The sequence below is a fragment of the Trachypithecus francoisi genome, unplaced genomic scaffold (genome assembly GCF_009764315.1).
Source record: "Trachypithecus francoisi isolate TF-2019V2 unplaced genomic scaffold, Tfra_2.0 Lachesis_group13, whole genome shotgun sequence".
Classification (NCBI taxonomy): Eukaryota; Metazoa; Chordata; class Mammalia; order Primates; family Cercopithecidae; genus Trachypithecus; species Trachypithecus francoisi.
Genome location: NW_022681458.1, coordinates 84,446,041 through 84,470,101, shown reverse-complemented (window position 1 = coordinate 84,470,101; position 24,061 = coordinate 84,446,041). Strand labels below are relative to the sequence as shown.

At 39.0% G+C, this 24,061-nt stretch overlaps 1 protein-coding gene across 1 annotated transcript in view; it reads right to left on the bottom strand.

Annotated features, from left to right (window-relative positions):
- The window catches only part of CCDC148 (coiled-coil domain containing 148), a 291,005-nt gene that overhangs the window by 189,063 nt on the left and 77,881 nt on the right, over nucleotides 1-24,061 (bottom strand). Inside the window, exon 2 of the mRNA XM_033231425.1 lies at nucleotides 8,610-8,672. Within this exon, the coding sequence (XP_033087316.1) occupies nucleotides 8,610-8,672 (63 nt within the window). The remainder of the gene's footprint in view (nucleotides 1-8,609; nucleotides 8,673-24,061) is intronic.

The window sequence follows — 24,061 nt, the reverse complement described above, 5'->3', positions numbered from 1 at the left end:
GATTCAATGTTATCCCTATCAAGCTACCATTTACTTTCTTCACAGAATCAGAAAAAAATACTTTAAACTATTATGGAACCAAAAAAGAGCCCGCATACCCAAGACAATGCTGGGCAAGAAGAACAAAGCTGCAGGCATCATGCTACCTGACTTCAAACTATACTACAAGGCTACAGTAACCAAAACAGCATGGGACTGGTACCAAAAAAGATATGTAGACCAACAGAACAGACCAGAGGCCTCAGAAATAAAGCCACACATCTAAAGCCATCTGATATTTGAAAGACCTGACAAAACAAGCAAATGGGGAAAGGATTCCCTATTTAATAAATGGTGTTGGGAAAATTGGCTAGCCATATGCAGAAAACTGAAACTGGATCTCTTCCTTACACTTTATACAAAAATTAACTCAAGATGGATTAAAGACTTAAATGTAATACCTAAAACCATAACTATCCTAGAAGAAAACCTAGGCAATACCATTCAGGACATAGGCATGGGCAAAGACTTCATGACTACAACACCAAAAGCAATGGCGACAAAAGCCAAAATTGACAAATGGGAACTAATCAAAACCAAGAGCTTCTGCATAGCAAAAGAAAGTATCAGAAAAGCTAAAGAGAGGGGGCGGAGCAAGATGGCAGAATAGGAACAGCTCCAGTCTCCAACTCCCAGCGCGAGCGACACAGAAGACCGGTGATTTCTGCATTTTCAACTGAGGTACTGGGGTCATCTCTCTAGGGAGTGCCGGACAATCGGTGCGGGTCAGCTGCTGCAGCCTGACCAGCGTGAGCTGAAGCAGGGCGAGGCATCGCCTCACCTGGAAGCGCAAGGGGGAAGGAAATCCCTTTTCCTAGCCAGGGGAACTGAGACACACACCACTGGAAAATCGGGTAACTCCCACCCCAATACTGCGCTTTAAGGAAACAGGCACACCAGGAGAATATATCCCACACCTGGCCGGGAGGGTCCCACGCCCACGGAGCCTCCCTCACTGCCAACATAGCCGTCTGCGGCGATCTATCCGCAAGGCAGCAGCGAGGCTGGGGGAGGGGCGCCCGCCATTGCTGAGGCTTAAGTAGGTAAACAAAGCCGCTGGGAAGCTCGAACTGGGTGGAGCTCACAGCAGCTCAAGGAAGCCTGCCTGTCTCTGTAGACTCTACCGCTGCGGACAGCGCACAGCTGCAGTCCATTAGGGGAAAGAGCGGGGCCGCTGCAGACCCGAACGACTCTGTCTGACAGCTTTGGGGAGAGCCGTGGATCTCCTAACGCGGAGGTTGAGATCTGAGAACGGACAGACTGCCTGCTCAGGTGGGTCCCTGACCCCTGAGTAGCCTAGCTGGGAGACATCCCCCACTAGGGGCAGTCTGATACCCCACACCTCACAGGGTGGCGTCACCCCTGAGAGGAAACTTCCAAAGCAAGAATCAGACAGGTACACTCGCTGTTCAGCAATATTCTATCTTGGGCAACCTCTGCTGCTGATACCCAGGCAAACAGGGTCTGGAGTGGACCTCAAGCATCTCTAACAGACCAACAGACAGTCCTTCTGACTGTCAGACGGAAAACTATCAAACAGGAAGGACACCTATACCAAAACCCCATCAGTACGTCACCATCATCAAAGTCCAGAGACAGATAAAACCACAAAGATGGGGAAGAAGCAGGGCAGAAAAGCTGGAAATTCAAAAAATAAGAGCGCATCTCCCCCTGCAAAGGAGCGCAGCCCATCGCCAGCAACGGATCAAAGCTGGTCAGAGAATGACTTTGACGAGATGAGAGAAGAAGGCTTCAGTCCATCAAACCTCTCAGAGCTAAAGGAGGAATTACATACCCAGCGCAAAGAAACTAAAAATCTTGAAAAAAAAGTGGAAGAATTGACAGCTAGACTAATTAATGCAGAGAAGATCATAAACGAAATGACAGAGATGAAAACCATGACACGAGAAATACGTGACAAATGCACAAGCTTCGTAACCGACTCGATCAACTGGAGGAAAGAGTATCAGCGATTGAGGATCAAATGAATGAAATGAAGCGAGAAGAGAAAACCAAAAGAAAAAAGAAGAAAAAGAAATGAACAAAGCTGCAAGAAGTATGGGATTATGTAAAAAGACCAAATCTACGTCTGATTGGGGTGCCTGAAAGTGAGGGGGAAAATGGAACCAAGTTGGAAAACACTCTTCAGGATATCATCCAGGAGAACTTCCCCAACCTAGTAGGGCAGGCCAACATTCAAATTCAGGAAATACAGAGAACGCCACAAAGATACTCCTCCAGAAGAGCAACTCCAAGACACATAATTGCCAGATTCACCAAAGTTGAAATGAAGGAAAAAATCTTAAGGGCAGCCAGAGAGAAAGGTCGGGTTACCCACAAAGGGAAGCCCATCAGAATAACAGCAGACCTCTCGGCAGAAACTCTACAAGCCAGAAGAGAGTGGGGGCCAATATTCAATGTTCTTAAAGAAAAGAATTTTCAACCGAGAATTTCATATCCAGCCAAACTAAGCTTCATCAGTGAAGGAGAAATAAAATCCTTTACAGATAAGCAAATGCTTAGAGATTTTGTCACCACCAGGCCTGCCTTACAAGAGACCCTGAAGGAAGCCCTAAACATGGAAAGGAACAACCGGTACCAGCCATTGCAAAAACATGCCAAAATGTAAAGACCATCGAGGCTAGGAAGAAACTGCATCAACTAACGAGCAAAATAACCAGTTAATATCATAATGACAGGATCAAGTTCACACATACAATATTAACCTTAATGTCAATGGACTAAATGCTCCAATTAAAAGACACAGACTGGCAAACTGGATCAAGAGTCAAGACCCATCAGTCTGCTGTATTCAGGAGACCCATCTCACATGCAGAGACATACATAGGCTCAAAATAAAGGGATGGAGGAAGATCTACCAAGCAAATGGAGAACAAAAAACAGCAGGGGTTGCAATCCTAGTCTCTGATAAAACAGACTTTAAACCATCAAAGATCAAAAGAGACAAAGAAGGCCATGACATAATGGTAAAGGGATCAATTCAACAGGAAGAGCTAACTCTCCTAAATATATATGCACCCAATACAGGAGCACCCAGATTCATAAAGCAAGTCCTTAGAGACCTACAAAGAGACTTAGACTCCCATACAATAATAATGGGAGACTTCAACACTCCACTGTCAACATTAGACAGATCAACGAGACAGAAAGTTAACAAGGATATCCAGGAATTGAACTCATCTCTGCACCAAGCGGACCTAATAGACATCTATAGAACTCTCCACCCAAATCAACAGAATATACATTCTTCTCAGCACCACATCGCACTTATTCCAAAATTGACCACATAATGGAAGTAAAGCACTCCTCAGCAAATGTATACAAGAACTGAAATTATAACAAACTGTCTCTCAGAACACAGTGCAATCAAACTAGAACTCAGGACTAAGAAACTCAATCAAAACCGCTCAACTACATGGAAACTGAACAACCTGCTCCTGAATGACTACTGGGTACATAACGAAATGAAAGCAGAAATAAAGATGTTCTTTGAAACCAATGAGAACAAAGATACAACATACCAGAATCTCTGGGACACATTTAAAGCAGTGTGTAGAGGGAAATTTATAGCACTAAATGCCCACAAGAGAAAGCAGGAGAGATCTAAAATTGACACTCTAACATCACAATTAAAAGAACTAGAGAGGCAAGAGCAAACACATTCAAAAGCTAGCAGAAGGCAAGAAATAACTAAGATCAGAGCAGAACTGAAGGAGATAGAGACACAAAAAACCCTCCAAAAAATCAATGAATCCAGGAGTTGGTTTTTTGAAAAGATAAACAAAATTGACAGACCGCTAGCTAGACTAATAAAGAAGAAAAGAGAGAAGAATCAGACGCAATAAAAAATGATAAAGGGGATATCACCACCGACCCCACAGAAATACAAACAACCATCAGAGAATACTATAAATGCCTCTACGCAAATCAACTAGAAAATCTAGAAGAAATGGATAATTTCCTGGACACTTACACTCTCCCAAGACTAAACCAGGAAGAAGTTGAATCCCTGAATAGACCAATAGCAGGCTCTGAAATTGAGGCAACAATTAATAGCCTACCCACCAAAAAAAGTCCAGGACCAGATGGATTCACAGCTGAATTCTACCAGAGGTACAAGGAGGAGCTGGTACCATTCCTTCTGAAACTATTTCAATCAATAGAAAAAGAGGAATCCTCCCTAACTCTTTTATGAGGCCAACATCATCCTGATACCAAAGCCTGGCAGAGACACAACAAAAAAAGAGAATTTTAGACAATATCCCTGATGAACATCGATGCAAAAATCCTCAATAAAATACTGGCAAACCGGATTCAGCAGCACATCAAAAAGCTTATCCACCATGATCAAGTGGGCTTCATCCCTGGGATGCAAGGCTGGTTCAACATTCACAAATCAATAAACGTAATCCAGCATATAACAGAACCAAAGACAAGAACCACATAATTATCTCAATAGATGCAGAAAAGGCTTTTGACAAAATTCAACAGCCCTTTATGCTAAAAACGCTCAACAAATTTGGTATTAATGGAACATACCTCAAAATAATAAGAGCTATTTATGACAAACCCACAGCTAATATCATACTGAATGGGCAAAAACTGGAAAAATTCCCTTTGAAAACTGGCACAAGACAGGGATGCCCTCTCTCACCACTCCTATTCAACATAGTGTTGGAAGTTCTGGCTAGGGCAATCAGGCAAGAGAAAGAAATCAAGGGTATCCAGTTAGGAAAAGAGAAGTCAAATTGTCCCTGTTTGCAGATGACATGATTGTATATTTAGAAACCCATCGTCTCAGCCCAAAATCTCCTTAAGCTGATAAGCAACTTCAGCAAAGTCTCAGGATACAAAATTAATGTGCAAAAATCACAAGCATTCTTATACACCAGTAACAGACAAGCAGAGAGCCAAATCAGGAATGAACTTCCATTCACAATTGCTTCAAAGAGAATAAAATACCTAGGAATCCAGCTTACAAGGGATGTAAAGGACCTCTTCAAGGAGAACTACAAACCACTGCTCAGTGAAATCAAAGAGGACACAAACAAATGAAGAACATACCATGCTCATGATAGGAAGAATCAATATCGTGAAAATGGCCATACTGCCCAAGGTAATTATAGATTCAATGCCATCCCCATCAAGCTACCAATGACTTTCTTCACAGAATTGGAAAAAACGGCTTTAAAGTTCATATGGAACCAAAAAAGAGCCCGCATTGCCAAGACAATCCTAAGTCAAAAGGACAAAGCTGGAGGCGTCACGCTACCTGACTTCAAACTATACTACAAGGCTACAGTAACCAAAACAGCATGGTACTGGTACCACAACAGAGATATAGACCAATGGAACAGAACAGAGTCCTCAGAAATAATACCACACATCTACAGCCATCTGATCTTTGACAAACCTGAGAGAAACAAGAAATGGGGAAAGGATTCCCTATTTAATAAATGGTGCTGGGAAAATTGGCTAGCCATAAGTAGAAAGCTGAAACTGGATCCTTTCCTTACCCCTTAGACGAAAATTAATTCAAGATGGATTAGAGACTTAAATGTTAGACCTAATACCATAAAAACCCTAGAAGAAAATCTAGGTAGTACCATTCAGGACATAGGCATGGGCAAGGACTTCATGTCTAAAACACCAAAAGCAACGGCAGCAAAAGCAAAAATTGACACATGGGATCTAATTAAACTAAAGAGCTTTTGCACAGCTAAAGAAACTACCATCAGAGTGAACAGGCAACCTACAGAATGGGAAAAAATTTTTGCAACCTACTCATCTGACAAAGGGCTAATATCCAGAATCTACAAAGAACTCAAACAAATATACAAGAAAAAAAACAAACACCCAATCAAAAAGTGGGGAAAGGATATGAACAGACATTTCTCAAAAGAAGACATCCATACAGCCAACAGACACATGAAAAAATGCTCATCATCACTCGCCATCAGAGAATGCAAATCAAAACTACAATGAGATACCATCTCACACCAGTTAGAATGGCAATCATTAAGAAGTCAGGAAACAACAGGTGTTGGAGAGGATGTGGAGAAATAGGAACACTTTTACACTGTTGTGGGATTGTAAACTAGTTCAACCATTATGGAAAACAGTATGGCGATTCCTCAAGGATCTAGAACTAGATGTACCATATGACCCAGCCATCCCACTACTGGGTATATACCCAAAGGATTATAAATTACTCTACTACAAGACACATGCACACGTATGTTTATTGCGGCACTATTCACAATAGCAAAGACTTGGAATCAACCCAATGTCCATCTGTGACAGACTGGATTAAGAAAATGGCACATATACACCATGGAATACTATGCAGCCATAAAAAAGGATGAGTTTGCATCCTTTGTAGGGACATGGATGCAGCTGGAAACCATCATTCTTAGCAAACTATCACAAGAAGAGAAAACCAAACACCGCATGTTCTCACTCATAGGTGGGAACTGAACAATGAGATCACTTGGACTCGGAAGGGGAACATCACACACTGGGGCCTATCATGGGGAGGGGGGAGGAGGGAGGGACTGCATTGGGGAGTTATACATGATATAACGTCATGCACATGTACCCTAGAACTTAAAGTATAATTAAAAAAAAAAAAAAAAAAAAAAGCTAAAGAGAGAGTAGGCATGCTTGTCTACTTTTGCTTTTCTTTCTTTCTTTCTTTCTTTCTTTTTTTTTTTTTTTTTTTTTGAGACTGAGTTTCACTCTTGTTGCCCAGGTGGAGTGTAATGGTGCAGTCTCGGCTCATCGCAACCTCCAACTCCTGGGTCAACGATTTTCCTGTCTCAGCCCCCAAGTAGCTGGGATTACAGGCATGTGACACCACAACCAGCTAATTTTGTATTCTTAGTAGAGACGGGGTTTCTCCGTGTGGTCAGGTGCTCTTGAACTCCTGACCTCAGGTGATCCAGCCACCTCAGCTCCCAAAAGTGGGATTCCAGGAGTGAGCCACCGTGCGGGGCCAAGATTGTCTACTTTTTCTTATTTCCAAACTGTGAAAATGGAAAACATCAGGTATTGATGTAAGAGGCACCAAATAATGTTCAAACTAAGTATTGCTGTGTATCAATCAATCAATCAATCAATCAATCAAGAGAATGATTTAAGGTACAGATAGCTGCTTGCTCCTACCTGAAGTATGAATTTGGGCAACAGATTCTTTTTTTCATTTCTGCCTCTAAGCACAATGTGAGTTCTGAATTTCTGTTTTATCAATTCTAACCAAGGAGGCAGGGAACTCTATGAACCTCTCTATCTCAACATATTCGATTCTATTTTTGCTTAAATAAATCTCAAGAAGGTTAAAAAAAAAAAAAAAAAAAAAAAAAAAAAGAAAGTATCATCAGAGTGCACAGGCAACCTACAGAAGGGAGAAAAATTTTGCAATTTATCCATCTGATAAAGGGCTAATATCCAGAATCAACGAAGAACTTAAACAAATTTACAAGAAAAAAACAACCTCATCAAAAAGTGGGTGAAGGATATGAGCAGACACTTCTCAAAAGAAGACATTTATGCAGCCAACAAACATATGAAAAAAAAAAAGCTCATCGTCTCTGGTCATTAGAGAAATGCAAATCAAAACCACAGTGAGATACCATCTCATGACAGTTAGAATAGTGATCATTAAAAAGTCAGGAAACAACACATGCTGGAGAAGATGTGGAGAAATAGGAACACGTTTACACTGTTGGTGGGACTGTAAATTAGTTCAAACATTGTGGAAGACAGTGTGGCAATTTCTCAAGGATCTAGAACCAGAAATACCATTTGATTCAGCAATCCCATTACTGGGTATATACCTAGAGGATTATAAATCATTCTACTATAAAGACACATGCACACGTATGTTTATTGTAGCACTGTTCACAATAGCAAAGACTTGGAACCAACCCAAATTCTCATCAATGATAGACTGGTTGAAGAAAATGTGGCACATATACACCATGGAATGCTATGCAGACATAAAAAAGGATGAGTTCATGTCCTTTGCAGGGATATGGATGAAGCTGGAAACCATCACTCTTATCAAACTAACACAAGAACAGCAAACCAAACACTACATGTTCTCACTCATAAGTGGTAGTTGAACAATAAGAACACATGAACACAGGGAGGGGAACATCACACACCGGGGCCTGTTGGGGGGTGGGGGGCTAGGGGAGGGATAGCATTAGGAGATATACCTAATGTAGATGATGGGATGCTGGACACAGCAAACCACCATGGCATATGTATACCTATGTAACAAACCTGCACGTTCTGTACATGTTCGCCAGAACTTAAAGTATAATAAAAAGAAGAGGAAGAAGAAGAAGAAGAAAGCAAGAGTATCCTGACCACTGTTGAGGATTAAAATAAACTCATTGTAAGGAACTGGCCAGTCATTCAACGTAACCGGAAAGTAAGCTTTCCATTATTAAATATTTGAAAAATCAACATTCCAATTGTATATAATTTCAAAAGTACATAAACCAGTGCAAACAATAAAACAGAGTTGGAAGTAGGAAAAATACCTGAGCTATCATTTCTCTGAATTGTCATGAATGGTCGGTCTCTTTGATTCATTTTTTCTGTATCTGTTAAGGAAACAAGAGAGAACTAAAATTTCATAATATTATTTTATAAATGTTTTTAAAGCTGTGTTACTTGAAGTAACTGGCTGCCATATGCTTTTTATTTTATTAAAATTTGCTTTTCTTGCCCTTAGAAGCCTCCCTCCATTAGTGTTTTTCCATGCCTTTCTTGTTCTTGGTCCACTCTTTCCTATTTTTTCCCTCTTAATCCTCCCCTGCTGGATTGTTCCAGTGACTGATAAAAATTTTGTTATTAGAAAGTTGTTATGTGTTTTATTTTGTGTTCCTGGGAGGAAAGAAATTACCTAAATTGAAGAATAAATTATTCACTACTTTTATTACAAGTAATATGGCACTTTTGATAGATATAGAGATGCAGGGACACGGAGCAAGATGGCTGAATAGGAACAGCTCCAGCCTCCAGTTCCCAGCGCGGGCGACACAAAGACAGATGATTTCTGCATTTTCAACTGAGGAACTGGGTTCATCTCAATGGGGAGTGCGGGACAATCGGTGCTGGTCAGCTCGTGCAGCCCGACCAGCAAGAGCTGAAGCAGGGCGAGGCATCGCCTCACCTGGGAAGCACAAGGGGGAAGGGAATCCCTTTCCCTAGCCAAGAGGAACTGAGACACACAACACCTGGAAAATCGGGTAACTCCCACCCTAATACTGCGCTTTACCGAGGGTCTTAGCAAACGGCACACCAGGAGATTATATCCCACACCTGGCCCAGAGGGTCCCACACCCATGGAGCCTCCCTCACTGCTAGCACAGCAGTCTGAGATCTAACTGCAAGGCGGCAGTGAGGCCGGGGGAGGGGCACCCGCCATTGCTGAGGCTTAAGTAGGTAAACAAAGCCACCAGGAAGCTCGAAAGGGGTGGAGGCCACTGCAGCTCAAGGAGGTCTGCCTGACTCTATAGACTCTATCTCTGGGGATGGGGCATAGCTAAACAAAAAGCAACAGAAACCTCTGCAGATGTAAATGACCCTGTCTGACAGCTTTGAAGACAGCAGTGGATCTCCCAGCATGGAGGCTGAGATCTGAGAATGGACAGACTGCCTGCTCAAGTGGGTCTCTGATCCCTGAGTAGCCTAACTGGGAGACATACCCCACTAGGTGCAGACCGACACCACACACCTCACACAGCAAGGTACACCCCTGAGATGAAGCTTCCAGAGCAAGAATCAGACAGCAACTCTTGCTGTTCAGCAATATTCTATCTTCTGCAGCTTCCACTGCTGATACCCAGGCAAACAGGGTCTGGAGTGGACCTCAAGCAATCTCCAACAGACCTACAGCTGAGGGTCCTGACTGTTAGAAGGAAAACTAACAGAAACAACACCCACACCAAAACCCCATCAGTACGTCACCATCTTCAAAGACCAAAGGCAGATAAAACCACAAAGATGGGGAAAAAGCAGGGCAGAAAAGCTGGAAATTCAAAAAATCAGAGCACATCTCCCCCTCCAAAGGAACGCAGCTCATCGCCAGCAACAGATCAAAGCTGGACAGAGAATGACTTTGACGAGATGAGAGAAGAAGGCTTCAGTCGATCAAACTTCTCAGAGCTAAAGGAGGAACTACGTACCCAGCACAAAGAAACTAATCCTGAAAAAAGAATGGAAGAATGGATAACTACAATAATCAATGCAGAGAAGGCCATAAACGAACTGATAGGGATAAAAACCATGACACGAGAAATACATGACAAATGCACAAGCTTCAGTAACCGACTCAATCAACTGAAAGAAAGAGTATCAATGATTGAAGATCAAATGAATGAAATGAAATGAGAAGAGAAGTCTAGAGAAAAAAGAGGAAAAAGAAATGAACAAAGTCTCCAGGAAATATGGGATTATGTGAAAAGACCAAATCTATGTCTGATTGGTGTGCCTGAAAGTGACCGGGAAAATTGAACCAAGTTAGAAAACACTCTGCAGGATAGTATCCAGGAGAACTTCCCCAACCTAATCAGGCAGGCCAACATTCAAATTCAGGAAATACAGACAACAACAGAAAGATAGTCCTCGAGAAGAGCAACTCCAAGACACATAATTGTCAGATTCACCAAAGTTGAAATGAAGGAAAAAATGTGAAGGGCAGCCAGAGAGAAAGGTCAGGTCACCCACAAAGGGAAGCCCACCAGACTAACAGCAGATCTCTCAGCAGAAACTCTACAAGCCAGAAGAGACTGGGGGCCAATATTCAACATTCATAAAGAAAAGAATTTTAAACCCAGAATTTCATATCCAGCCAAACTAACTTTCATAAGTGAAGGAGAAATAAAATCCTTTACAGACAAGCAAAAGCTTAGAGATTTTGTCACCACCAGGCCTGCCCTACAAGAGCTCCTGAAGGAAGCATGAAACATGGAAAGGAACAACCAGTACCAGCCATTGAAAAACATGCCAAAATGTAAAGACCATTGAGGCTAGGAAGAAACTGCATCAACTAACGAGCAAAATAACCACCTAATATCACAATGACAGGATCAAGTTCACACATAACAACATTAACCTTAAATGTAAGTGAACTAAATGGTCCAATTAAAAGACACAGACTGGCAAATTGGATAAAGAGTCAAGATCCATCAGTTTGCTGTATTCAGGAGACCCATCTCACATGCAGAGACACACATAGGCTCAAAATAAAGGGATGGAGGAAGATCTACCAAGCAAATGGAGAAAAAATAAAAGCAGGGGTTGCAATCCTCGTCTCTGATAAAACAGACTTTAAACCATCAAAGATCAAAAGAGACAAAGAAGGCCATTACATAATGGTAAAGGGATCAAATTCAACAGGAAGAGCTAACTATCCTAAATATATATGCACCCAATACAGGAGCACTCAGATTCATAAAGCAAGTCTTTAGAGACTTACAAAGAGACTTAGACTCCCATACAATAATAATGGGAGACTTCAACACTCCACTGTCAACATTAGACAGATCAATGAGACAGAAAGTTAACAAGAATATCCAGGAAGTGAACTCAACTCTGCACCAAGCAGACCTAATAGACATCTATAGAACTCTCCACCCCAAATCAACAGAATATACATCCTTCTCAGCACCACGTTGCACTTATTCCAAAATTGACCACATAATTGGAAGTAAAGCACTCCTCAGCAAATGTAAAAGAACAGAAATTATAACAAACTGTCTCTCAGACCACAGTGAAATCAAACTAGAACTCAGGACTAAGAAACTCAATCAAAACCGCTTGACTACATGGCAATTGAACAACTTGCTCCTGAATGACTACTGGGTACATAACAAAATGAAGTCAGAAATAAAGATGTTCTTTGAAACCAGTGAGAACAAAGATATGACATATCAGAATCTCTGGGACACATTTAAAGCAGTGTGTAGAGGGAAATTTATAGCACTAAATGCCCACAAGAGAAAGCTGGAAAGATCTAAAATCAACATGCTAACATCACAATTAAAAGAACTAGAGAAACAAGAGCAAACAAATTCAAAAGCTAGCAGAAGGCAAGAAATAACTAAGATCAAAGCAGAACTGAAGGAGATAGAGACACACAAAAAAACCCTCCAAAAAATCAATGAATCCAGGAGCTGGTTTTTTGAAAAGATCAACAAAATTGATAGACTGCTAGCAAGACTAATGAAGAAGAAAAGAGAGAAGAATCAAAAAGATGCAATAAAAAATGATAAAGGGGATCTCACCACTGACCCCACAGAAATACAAACTATCATCAGAGAATACTATAAACACCTCTACACAGATAAACTAGAAAACCTAGAAGAAATGGATAATTTCCTGGACACTTACACTCTCCCAAGACTAAACCAGGAAGAAGTTGAATCCCTGAATAGACCAATAGCAGGCTCTGAAATTGAGGCAATTATTAATAGCCTACCAACCAAAAAAAGTCCAGGACCAGACCGATTCACAGCCAAATTCTACCAGAGGTACAAGGAGGAGTTGGTACCATTCCTTCTGAAACTATTCCAATCAATAGAAAAAGAGGGAATCCTCCCTAACTCATTTCATGAGGCCAACATCATCCTGATACCAAAGCCTGGCAGAGACACAACAAAAAAAGAGAATTTTAGACCAATATCCCTGATGAACATCGATGCAAAAATCCTCAATAAAATACTGGCAAACCGAATCCAGCAGCACATCAAAAAGCTTATCCACCATGATCAAGTGGGCTTCATCCCTGGGATGCAAGGCTGGTTCAATATAATGCAAATCAATAAATGTAATCCAGCATATAAACAGAACCAAAGACAAAAACCACATGATTATCTCAATAGATGCAGAAAAGGCCTTTGACAAAATTCAACAGCCCTTCATGCTAAAAACTCTCAATAAATTCGGTATTGATGGAATGTATCTCAAAATAATAGGAGCTATTTATGACAAACCCACAGCCAATATCATACTGAATGGGCAAAAACTGGAAGCATTCCCTTTGAAAACTGGCACAAGACAGGGATGCCCTCTCTCACCACTCCTATTCAACACAGTGTTGGAAGTTCTGGCTAGGGCAATCAGGCAAGAGAAAGAAATAAAGGGTATTCAGTTAGGAAAAGAAGAAGTCAAACTGTCCCTGTTTGCAGATGACATGATTATATATTTAGAAAACCCCATCATCTCTGCCCAAAATCTCCTTAAGCTGATAAGCAACTTCAGCAAAGTCTCAGGATACAAAATTAATGTGCATAAATCACAAGCATTCTTATACACCAGTAACAGACAGAGAGCCAAATCATGAATGAACTTCCATTTACAATAGCTTCAAAGAGACTAAAATACCTAGGAATCCAACTTTCAAGGGATGTAAAGGACCCTCTTCAAGGACAACCACAAACCACTGGTCAGTGAAATAAAAGAGGACACAAACAAATGGAAGAACATACCATGCTCATGGATAGGAAGAATCAATATCGTGAAAATGGCCATACTGCCCAAGGTAATTTATAGATTCAATGCCTTTCCCATCAAGCTACCAATGACTTTCTTCACAGAATTGGAAAAAACTGCTTTGAGTTCATATGGAACCAAAAAAGAGCCTGCATTGCCAAGAAAATCCTAAGTCAAAAGAACAAAGCTGGAGGCATCATGCTACCTGACCTCAAACCATACTACAAGGTTACAGTAACCAAAACAGCATGGTACTGGTACCAAAACAGAGATATAGACCAATGGAACAGAACAGAGTCCTCAGAAATAATACCACACATCTACAGCCATCTGATCTTTGACAAACCTGAGAGAAACAAGAAATGGGGAAAGGATTCCCTATTTAATAAATGGTGCTGGGAAAATTGGCTAGCCATAAGTAGAAAGTTGAAACTGGATCCTTTCCGTACTCCTTACACAAAAATTAATTCAAGATGGATTAGAGACTTAAATGTTAGACCTAATACCATAAAAACCCTAGAAGAAAACCTAGGTAATACCATTCAGGACATAGGCACGGGCAAGGACTTCATGTCTAAAACACCAAAAGCAACGGCAACAAAAGCCAAAATTGACAAATGGGATCTAATTAAACGAAAGAGCGTCTGCACAGCAAAAGAAACTACCAACAGAGTGAACAGACAAAAATGGGAGAACATTTTTGCAATTTACTCATCTGACAAAGGGCTAATATCCAGAACCTACAAAGAACTCAAACAAATTTACAAGAAAAAAACAACCCCATCAAAAAGTGGGCAAAGGATATGAACAGACATTTCTCAAAAGAAGACATTCATACAGCCAACAGACACATGAAAAAATGCTCATCATCACTGGCCATCAGAGAAATGCAAATCAAAACCACAATGAGATACCATCTCACACCAGTTAGAATGGCAATCATTAAAAAGTCAGGAAACAACAGGTGCTGGAGAGGATGTGGAGAAATAGGAACACTTTTACACTCTTGGTGGGATTGTAAACTAGTTCAACCATTGTGGAAAACAGTATGGCGATTACTCAAGGATCTAGAACTAGAAATACCATATGATCCAGCCATCCCATTACTGGGTATATACCCAAAGGATTATAATTCATGCTGCTATAAAGACACATGCACACGTATGTTTATTGCGGCACTATTCACAATAGCAAAGACTTGGAACCAACCCAAATGTCCATCAGTGACAGACTGGATTAAGAAAATATGGTACATATGCACCATGGAATACTATGCAGCCATAAAAAAGGATGAGTTCATGTCCTTTGTAGGGACATGGATGCAGCTGGAAACCATCATTCTCAGCAAACTATTCCAAGAACAGAAAACCAAACACCCCATGTTCTCACTCATAGGTGGGAATTAAACAATGAGATCACTTGGACACGGGAAGGGGAACATCACACACCGGGGCCTATTATGGGGAAGGAGGAGGCAGAAAGGATGGCATTGGGAGTTATACCTGATGTAAATGACGAGTTGATGGGTGCTGATGAGTTGATGGGTGCAGCACACCAACATGGCACATGCATACATATGTAACAAACCTGCATGTTGTGCACATGTACCCTATAACTCAAAGTATATTTAAAAAGAAAAGATTTGAACAAGTAATTCATGTAAAAAGACACCCAAACAGCCAATAGACATATAAAAGACAAAAAAAAAAAAAAAAGAAAGATATAAAGATGCACCAGCCAGATCAAAGGACTCGCTGCCTTGCTGTGGGAATGCAGTCTGCAGATAGCCTCCAGCAACACCCTCTTCAGGGTAGGACTCAGCTGCAGAGAAGAGCCTCGTCCAAAGGCATATGCTTTCTTGGGCAGCCCACACCAAGTGACTGAGCAAGGCAGGAGTGTAAGGCTATTTGGGCCCAATGTAGGACACTCTGATATGTAATATTTGCTCCAGAGCTTTCTGCCATGCTGGGCTAGAGTTTGTTGGACCTGCATTGAAGTTGTTGTCTTCATCTGTCCAATCCCACTTCCTTCTTCTCCCTTTCACAGGTATAGATGCCTGCTAAACATCTTCCACTCCACACTCTTCAGGTGGCTCTTTAAATAACAGTACTCACTTTTCAAAAGTTTGTGTTCCATATCCACTAGGTTGAACTACCCATGTCTAGTGGCCCTTTCAGTAACCTAAACCTTCTTAAATGGAGGAGAAGATAGTTAAGGTCCATGACTTTTGGAAACTCCCCAAGAATTCCTAAGTGCTTACTATAGCCTCCCTGTCACTACCATAGCCTTCCCATTTATTTTAATCTGCTTTAAAAGTATAATCTACAGACAGGAGTGGCAAATGTAAATGCACTCAGCAGCCATCAGTAAGTTAAAGGAAAGAAATGACAAGGAGCAAGACCAGAAGAGTGGCAGAAAATATGAAAAACTGAAGAGCATTCCACACCCAAAGATAAGCAAATATACCTTTTTCCTTTTTATAACACAAGTACCAGATAAAGCAAGCCTCCAGAAATAAATCTATGCTGGTTTGTCTGCTCAGGCCTACTACATCCCCTCCCTGGTTTTCATTTAATTCTGCCACCCATAGCTTAGCTGTTCAAGTTTGCCATCTTTATCTCATAGAAGACTTCCTCTGTCCCCTTATTGGTCAGTTGTATAGTTTTCTTTCATTGGACAGCCAGCCCCTTTAGATTTAGGCCTCATTTTTCTTGGCATTGAGACTCAAACATCGAGGTTCTGAAACAAAATAGGGTTTTGCAGATTCCCTTTTGGCTACCTTGGTCTAACCCTGCCTAACTTGTTCCTCCTGGTTTTCAGAAGAAAACCATGCAAGCCATAAAATGTTTCTCACCATCTCTATATACTTCAAATTTTAATTGTGGCCATAAGAAATCTGACATTAGAATATATTCTGGAAATCAAAGTTGTAGCCAAATCTGTCTTCATGAACTGGAAACCTCATTTGGTTCCAACTATTTAGAAGACCAAGTGGAAATACTTCCTGACCTATATTACTCTAATCTTTATATATAAATCATGTATAATTTCAACTTGCCTTCCAAAAATGTTGAGGGCCTGTGAACTAAAGAGTTACTAAGCTGAGGTATTATAAAACTGATTTCATTGTAATGTTTCTTATATGAGAGAAATGATTAGACATTCAGATTTAGAATCTGCAAAGTTCACAAGTAATTTACTTAGTTCAGGTCTCATTTTAGCACTTGAGATGACTGAGGCTCAGAAAAATGACCAAAATCATACACCTAGTCAGTAGCAGAACTTTCAGTTTCAAAATCTCACATTATAATACAAAAATCTCTGAAAATTAAGGTTTAGTTCATAATTAATATGGTGGCCAAACCCAACCTGAGCTGCAATCATTTGGTGGCAAACCTGACCCAAACTGAAGTTTACACTATTAATGTGAACCTTCATACATTTATGTAAAAATATTAATCTGTTTAATTATGGGATGATGCCGGGGCCCCAACAGGGTTTCAAAAAATAATGGGCATATGTTTTTTATCCCATTTCTAAAAATCTGAAAAACCTAAAAAATATCTGGCTCCACATATTTCAGATAAGGGATTTATGAAACTGTATTAAAACAAACATTTCCTGATTCCCAAACAAGTATACATCATCCAGACAATTTCAATTTTATGCTTACTAGTGAGAAATTCAAAGTGGCTATTTCAGCCTGTAGTTAAAATGCTTTGGCTGAGTAACTGCTAACTTGGACAGAATTTTTTATGTTAAATAACTTAAGAACAGTTAGTTTTAGAAATTATTCCATATTCACATTATATGACATTTTAGAAACAGCTTATGAATGTTACCAAAATGTTAAGGCTTTTAGATCTACTCAATTATGGAAAATATTTTTGTAAGAAATTTCTTATAGCATAGGAAGAACACTTTGACACATAATAGAATGACAGTGTCACAATAGCTAGAGGGTTGAAAAACATTTTAGCGAAAAGTTAATTATTGCAGAGTTGATGGAGTATCTAAACTTTTGTAAAATAGATAAATAAATGAAGCCATTTATTTGTCTATTTATGACCAGTCTCTATAGGGAAAATCAGGACTTCTTTAGAGATGTGAAAAAATAAGAGAGACATCATTTATATAAGGATGCAGTTTTTTAACACTTAATATTCTTATTCTTCTCTAAGAAAATCTTTTTTTAATACACTGAGGAAGGAAAAAGTCAATTATATTTAGGGTTAAGGTTGTACCACATAGGGATAGCTTGTAAACTCTAAACTGATTATAAATATGTAGACTAGTCAATCACCCCATGATAGTGAGTTTTCCACAGTGGGGATTCGGCCAGGTGAAATGATGTTAAAAACAATACCAATATGTAGAAATAGTATTGTTTTGGCTATACGGGCTCTTCTTTTGTTCCATATGAAGTTTAAAGTAGTTTTTTTTTTTTCTAATTCTGTGAAGAATGTCAATGGTAGTTTAATGGGAATAGCATTGAATCTATAAATTACTTTGGGCAGTATGGCCATTTTCACGATATTGATTCCTCCTACCCATGAGCATGGAATGTTTTTCCATTTGTTTGTGTCCTCTCTTATTTCCTTGAGCAGTGGTTTGTAGTTCCCCTTGAAGAGGTCCTTCAATTCCATGGTTAGCTGTATTCCTGGTATTTTATTCTCTTTGTAGCAATTGTGAATGGGAGTTTATTCATGATTTGGCTCTCTGCTTGTCTATTGTCGGTATATAGGAATGCTTGTGATTTTTGCAAATGATTTTGTATTCTGAGACTTTGCTGAAGTTGCTTATCAACTTAAGAAGCTTTTGGGCTGAGACAATGGGGTTTTCTAGATATAGGATCATGTCATCTGCACACAGAGACAGTTTTACTTCCTTTCTTCCTATTTGAATACTCTTTATTTCTTTATATATTTCTCATGCCTGATTGCCCTGGTCAGAACTTCCAATACTATGTCGAACAGGAATGGTGGGAGAGGGCATCCCTGTCTTGTGCCAGTGTTCAAGGGGAATTCTTCCAGCTTTTGCCCATTCAGTATGATATTAGCTATGGGTTTTTCATAAGTGGCTGTTACTATTTTAAGGTATGTTTCATCAATACATAGTTTGCTAAGAGTTTTTAACATGAATGGATGTTGAACTTTATCAAAGGCCTTTTCTGTGTCTGTTGAGATAATCATCCGGTTTTGTCTTTAGTTCTGTTTATGTGATGAATTACGTTTATTAATTCGTTGAACCAGTCTTTCAACCTGGGGCTGAAGCCAACTTAATCATGGTGGATAAGCTTTTTGATGTGCTGCTGCATTCAGTTTGCCAGTATTTTATTGAGGATTTTTACATCAATATTCATCAGGGATACTGGCCTGAGGATGGCATATCAGGGGGTTAGTGGAGGGAGAGTATCAGGATAGATAGCTAATGCAAGTGGGGCTTAATACCTAGGTGATGGGTTCATACGTGCAGCAAACCATACGTACATCACACAATTACCTATGTAACAAACCTGCATGTCCAGCACACATATCCTGGCACTTAAAATAAAATTAAATTAAAATTTAAAAATATATACATGTAGAAACATCTTGGATGTGGTATCAAATTATTATAAAAAATTAACTTATCAATAATAAAAGTTGGCCATGATATTGATTATAAAATAAACCTTCATTTTTAGAGATTCTTGTATTATAATGAAAGATTTTGAAACTAAAGTTCTTTTGCTACTGACTAGGTACGCGATCTTGGACATTTTCTTATGAAAGATCCCATAACATTTTAAGTGTTTTCGTTCAAATATTATGGCCAAAGTCCAGCTGAAGCGGTATTTTTCTAACATCCAGAATTCATTTGTAAATTTTAAGCAGAATGTTACATATCACTTTTATTATAAAACATTATGCACTGTAGTTTATGTAAGATAAACTTATTTTCCTGAAAAAACTAATGGAACCAAAAGATGTACTATTAGAACTAATATAAATGGTTAAACAAAGTACTCAGTCACATAATAAATATGACCAATTCAAATACAATGGGAAAGATCTCACTCAAAACAAACAAAAAACAAAATATCTAGGAATAAACTGTATAAGAAGTTTGTAAGACATATACTGTGAAAAAACTATCAAACTTGATTACAGGAAATTAAAAAAAAATTGAACAGAAAGAAACTAGTCTAATACTGCATACCAAATATTTAACTTTGGCAATTTCTGGGTAGTAGGATTATATTTAATTTTGATTGCTACTTTATGCTTGAGCATAATTTCTAAATTTTTCTTATTTTATAGGAAGAAAAAACAACACAGTTTTAAAAGTACTAAGCAGAGGCAATAGTTATTTTACTATATTCTGGAAAAACACTACCATGGTATGCCTATTTTACCAATTAAAAAAGAAACTGGATTTCGTGACATCAAGAATCCTTTAAGATATAAACATATGTAAGTGTAATTCATGATACTGATACTGAATTGAGTTCTTACTAACCTTCTACCAAAACGCAGACTATATTAAAATACACTTGTTGCATGGTATAGAACTTTAAAATGTTAACATTAGAATATTCACGTTTATTTATTTTATATAGGTATAATAATGACATATATACAATTCCACAAGTTATTTTATTTAATAATGTAACTTGGCCATCTTTCCATATCATTCTATTTGTGTATTCATATATATATACACACACATATATGTGCCTTTAATGACTGAAAATGGCATATATACATACATACATTCATTCAACCAGTACAAGAATAAAGACAGAAATTTTTCTCAAGGAATTCTGCCTTTTTTACTGAAAAATAAAATTCATAATCAGAAAAATAAAATCTATCAAATCTCTGCCCTCTTTATAATTCACATAAATTTGCTTATGAACCGATTCCACATATAGTCAACCTATATGATTTTCTCAGTTTTTATGTTTAAAACAGCTCAAAGTAGAGAGCCTCAATCAACCTTGCTAATAAAATAATTCAAATACAGCTCTATACATCCCATAGGCTTTTCCAGTCTGGGGAACAGAGTACGGGAGAAAGAAGAGTTTAACCACAGCAAATAACCTAAAAGGGCCCGTTTTCCATGGGACTTCAGAGCCCCACGGAGAGTGAAGGTAACTGCAGTGGAGCGTCTCATGCCCTTACTCCCTCTATATATCCTCCAAACTATTTTAATAATTCCAAAACCCCAACAGAAAAGGTATAAATTAGGTATATGCTACATAAAAATGGGAATTTTCCAGATGTTGTTTGGGGGGAAATAGATGAATTCACACAGCTTCCACTGTCTCAGAAATTCTGACCAGAAACTATGACTGGGAGTTTTGAGTTTGACAAATCACCTTAGGGAAACTAAGTACTTATTTGTGAAGAAATACAGTTTTGCCTCTAATTTTCCCCTTGAATGTGGGATCCATAAAGAAAGAATAATGAAAGTAATCCTCTGCTTTGGAAAGACTTACCACTTATCCCCCCACATGACTTGCCATTTTGGACATGCTTAAATTTAAGATTTGTCAATTTTCTGACACAATTTGGGAGTCTACTTTCCCATCCTACATACCTGTACTTGATATAAGAGATTCACCTGCTTCCTCTTGGTCCCTTTTATGCCTAAGTTCTCCGACAGCTGCAGGGTATTATATAATTCACCTCCTCCATATCCTGTATGTAGAGTTTTATCAATATCCTTTTATCTGCTCTTCTAGGCCAGCTACCATCACACAACTGCCTGGATAAGTGATGTCTCAAACACCCAAATATATCATAGAACTCCCTGACCTACCAAATAGTTTCTCATTGTTCTCCAGGACAATCTAGCTCTTGACTATCTAGCCCCTTCATTACCCATTACCTTATTTGTACATTACTCTTGAGCATTCCCAAACCATTTGTAGATCCCTGAATGGACAACGCTTGTGAAAAGCAGAACAATAGTGCCCCAAAGATGTCCATGTAGGTCCTAATCCTCAGAACCTATGAATATGTTATGTTATGTGGCAAAGGGGAATTAAGGTGGCAAAGATAGTTTAGATTGCTAATCAGCTAATGTTATATAAAGAGATTATCCTGGCTTATCGAGGTGGGCCTAATGTAGTCAGAAGGGCCCTTATTAGAAGGAGACAGGAAGGTCAGAATCAGAGATGTGATGACAGAAGCAGAGGTCAGAAGCAGGAAGGTTTGAAGATAGAGGAATGAAACCATGACCCAAAGAATGCAGGTAGCCTCTAGATGCTGGAAAAGGAAAGGAAACAGATTCTCCCCTAGAGGCTCCAAAGGAATACAGCCTTGCCCACAGCTTGCTGTTATTTTGGATGTCTGAACTCCAGAATTGTAAGATCATAAATCTGTATTAAGTCACTAAGGTTGTGGTAATGTTTTTTAGCAATAGGAAACTGATAAGCTCTTTCATATCTCTCTTGTTTGAAATAGTACACACACTATTACCTATGCCTGGAAGGGTTTTCTCTACCATTGCCTCTCTGACCAATGCCTACTTATTTTTCAGTCTCATCTTAATCATCCTACTGGAGCTTCTCCTAATACAGACAGAAATGATCTTTCCTTTACCTTGTGCTACTATTATACTTTGTGTTTGTCCCCACTGTTTCTCTAATTTATTTATGCTCTTATTCCAATGTTTATTAAATATCTATTGTATACTAGATTAAGGGCTATAGATTTATTCAGGCCTCTGCAGAGAGACCATCTCTGGCAATGTCATCTAAAGCAGCTCCCTCTAACCCCAATTGTTCTTAACCCTCTCATTCCAATTATTTTCCTTTCTGGTACAGCTCACTGTGTGGCATTATACTATATATTTATTAACTTTCCTATTGTTCACGTCTACCATTAGGATAAATGCTCCATGAAAACAAGGCCTTTAGCGGATCATCTCTGTTTCTCCAGACTGCCTAAAATAGTATCTGGTACCTGCTAGATATTCAATACATATTTGCTGAAACAGCATTAAGTGATTACATTATAGATCACACTCCTGCACATAACGCATGGTAGTATTAGAAGCAAACACATAGTTTTCACCTGCTTTCCCCTTAATTTAAATCTAGGCTCACCTGTATGAGATGCAAACCATTATCAAGAACAACCTCCAAGTCAAAATGGCATAGATTGAGGTATATGTGAAGAAGTGAGGAAGAAAACACATGCCCACTTTAAACTTGAAGCAGTGGCTCTAAGTTCACATTAACTACAGTTGACCAGTGCTCCAGACCAGCTACTCAGCTGTCAATCATAGCACACAACCCCCGCATGGAGAAACTTGCATTTTGTTAGTAATCTAAGGATATCTATGCTATCTTACTTCTCCAAGAGCTTGGGGGTAAGAGGGAGATTCTATGCATAGTAGACACAAATAATGTAGTTTTACCTCCAACATATATTATTGAGTGAAAAAAGCAAGTTGCACTATGATACATACCATATGATACCATTATATAAACACGAACAGACTTCAAACAATACTACCCACCCCCCTTGTGCATGTGCTCTCTCTCAAGAAGAAAAGCCTAAAGGCCCACACGTAGACCAAACTGAAGAGGATACTGCAATTGGAGGTTAGTGTCAAAGGGGAATTTAGCTTTAACTGTAATAAAATCATTGCATTTTTGCAATGAGTGTGTGTGTATCTATATATGTATATATATCCATATATATATGTGTATATGTGTGTGTGTGTGTGTGTATATGTAATTAAAAGTAATCAACATTGCCCCAGAGGGTCCTATCACTAAATACAGTCATCCCTCAGTATCTGCAGGGAACTGGTTCCAGGACCTCCATGGATACCAAAGTGTATGGATACTAAAGTGTCTCATAGAAAATAGTGTAGTGTTTGCAAATAACCTATGCACATCCTCCTGTATGCTTTAAATCATCTCTAACTTATTTACAATACCTAATACAAGGTAAATGCTATATAAATAGTTATGCTGTATTTTAATTTTTGTTGTTCTATGTTATTTATTTTAAAATATTTTCTATATGAAGTTGTTTGAATTCACAAATACAAAACCTGCAGAGATGGAGGGCTGACTGCAATTCTCATTTCTATTGTAAAATTAATGCAACAACATTAGAGCCTATAAATGGAGTTGTGACCAGCAGAACCAAGTGGGTTCTGCTGGTGACAACCCCAGTCTGATCACTCGTCACTCACATTTCTGAACCCACCAAGTTTGGACCACTTTCTCAGAGCCCCTCGACCCTACCAAGTCACACAAACCCTGTGAAGGCCAGCCTGAAATATCCAGTTAACTTTAATTTTGTATATAATTAAATAATTTTTAAATAAATTTGTTCTGCCTTGTAAATTTCTTCTGACACCTTTAACAAAAATTATTCAAAACAGTTTTTCTTCTGATTAATGATCACAAAAGGATCGTCTTTCCCTTGATTACAAGCTTAATAATTAAAAGAAAACCATGAAAGCAAAGGCCACAAGCAAGGTTATA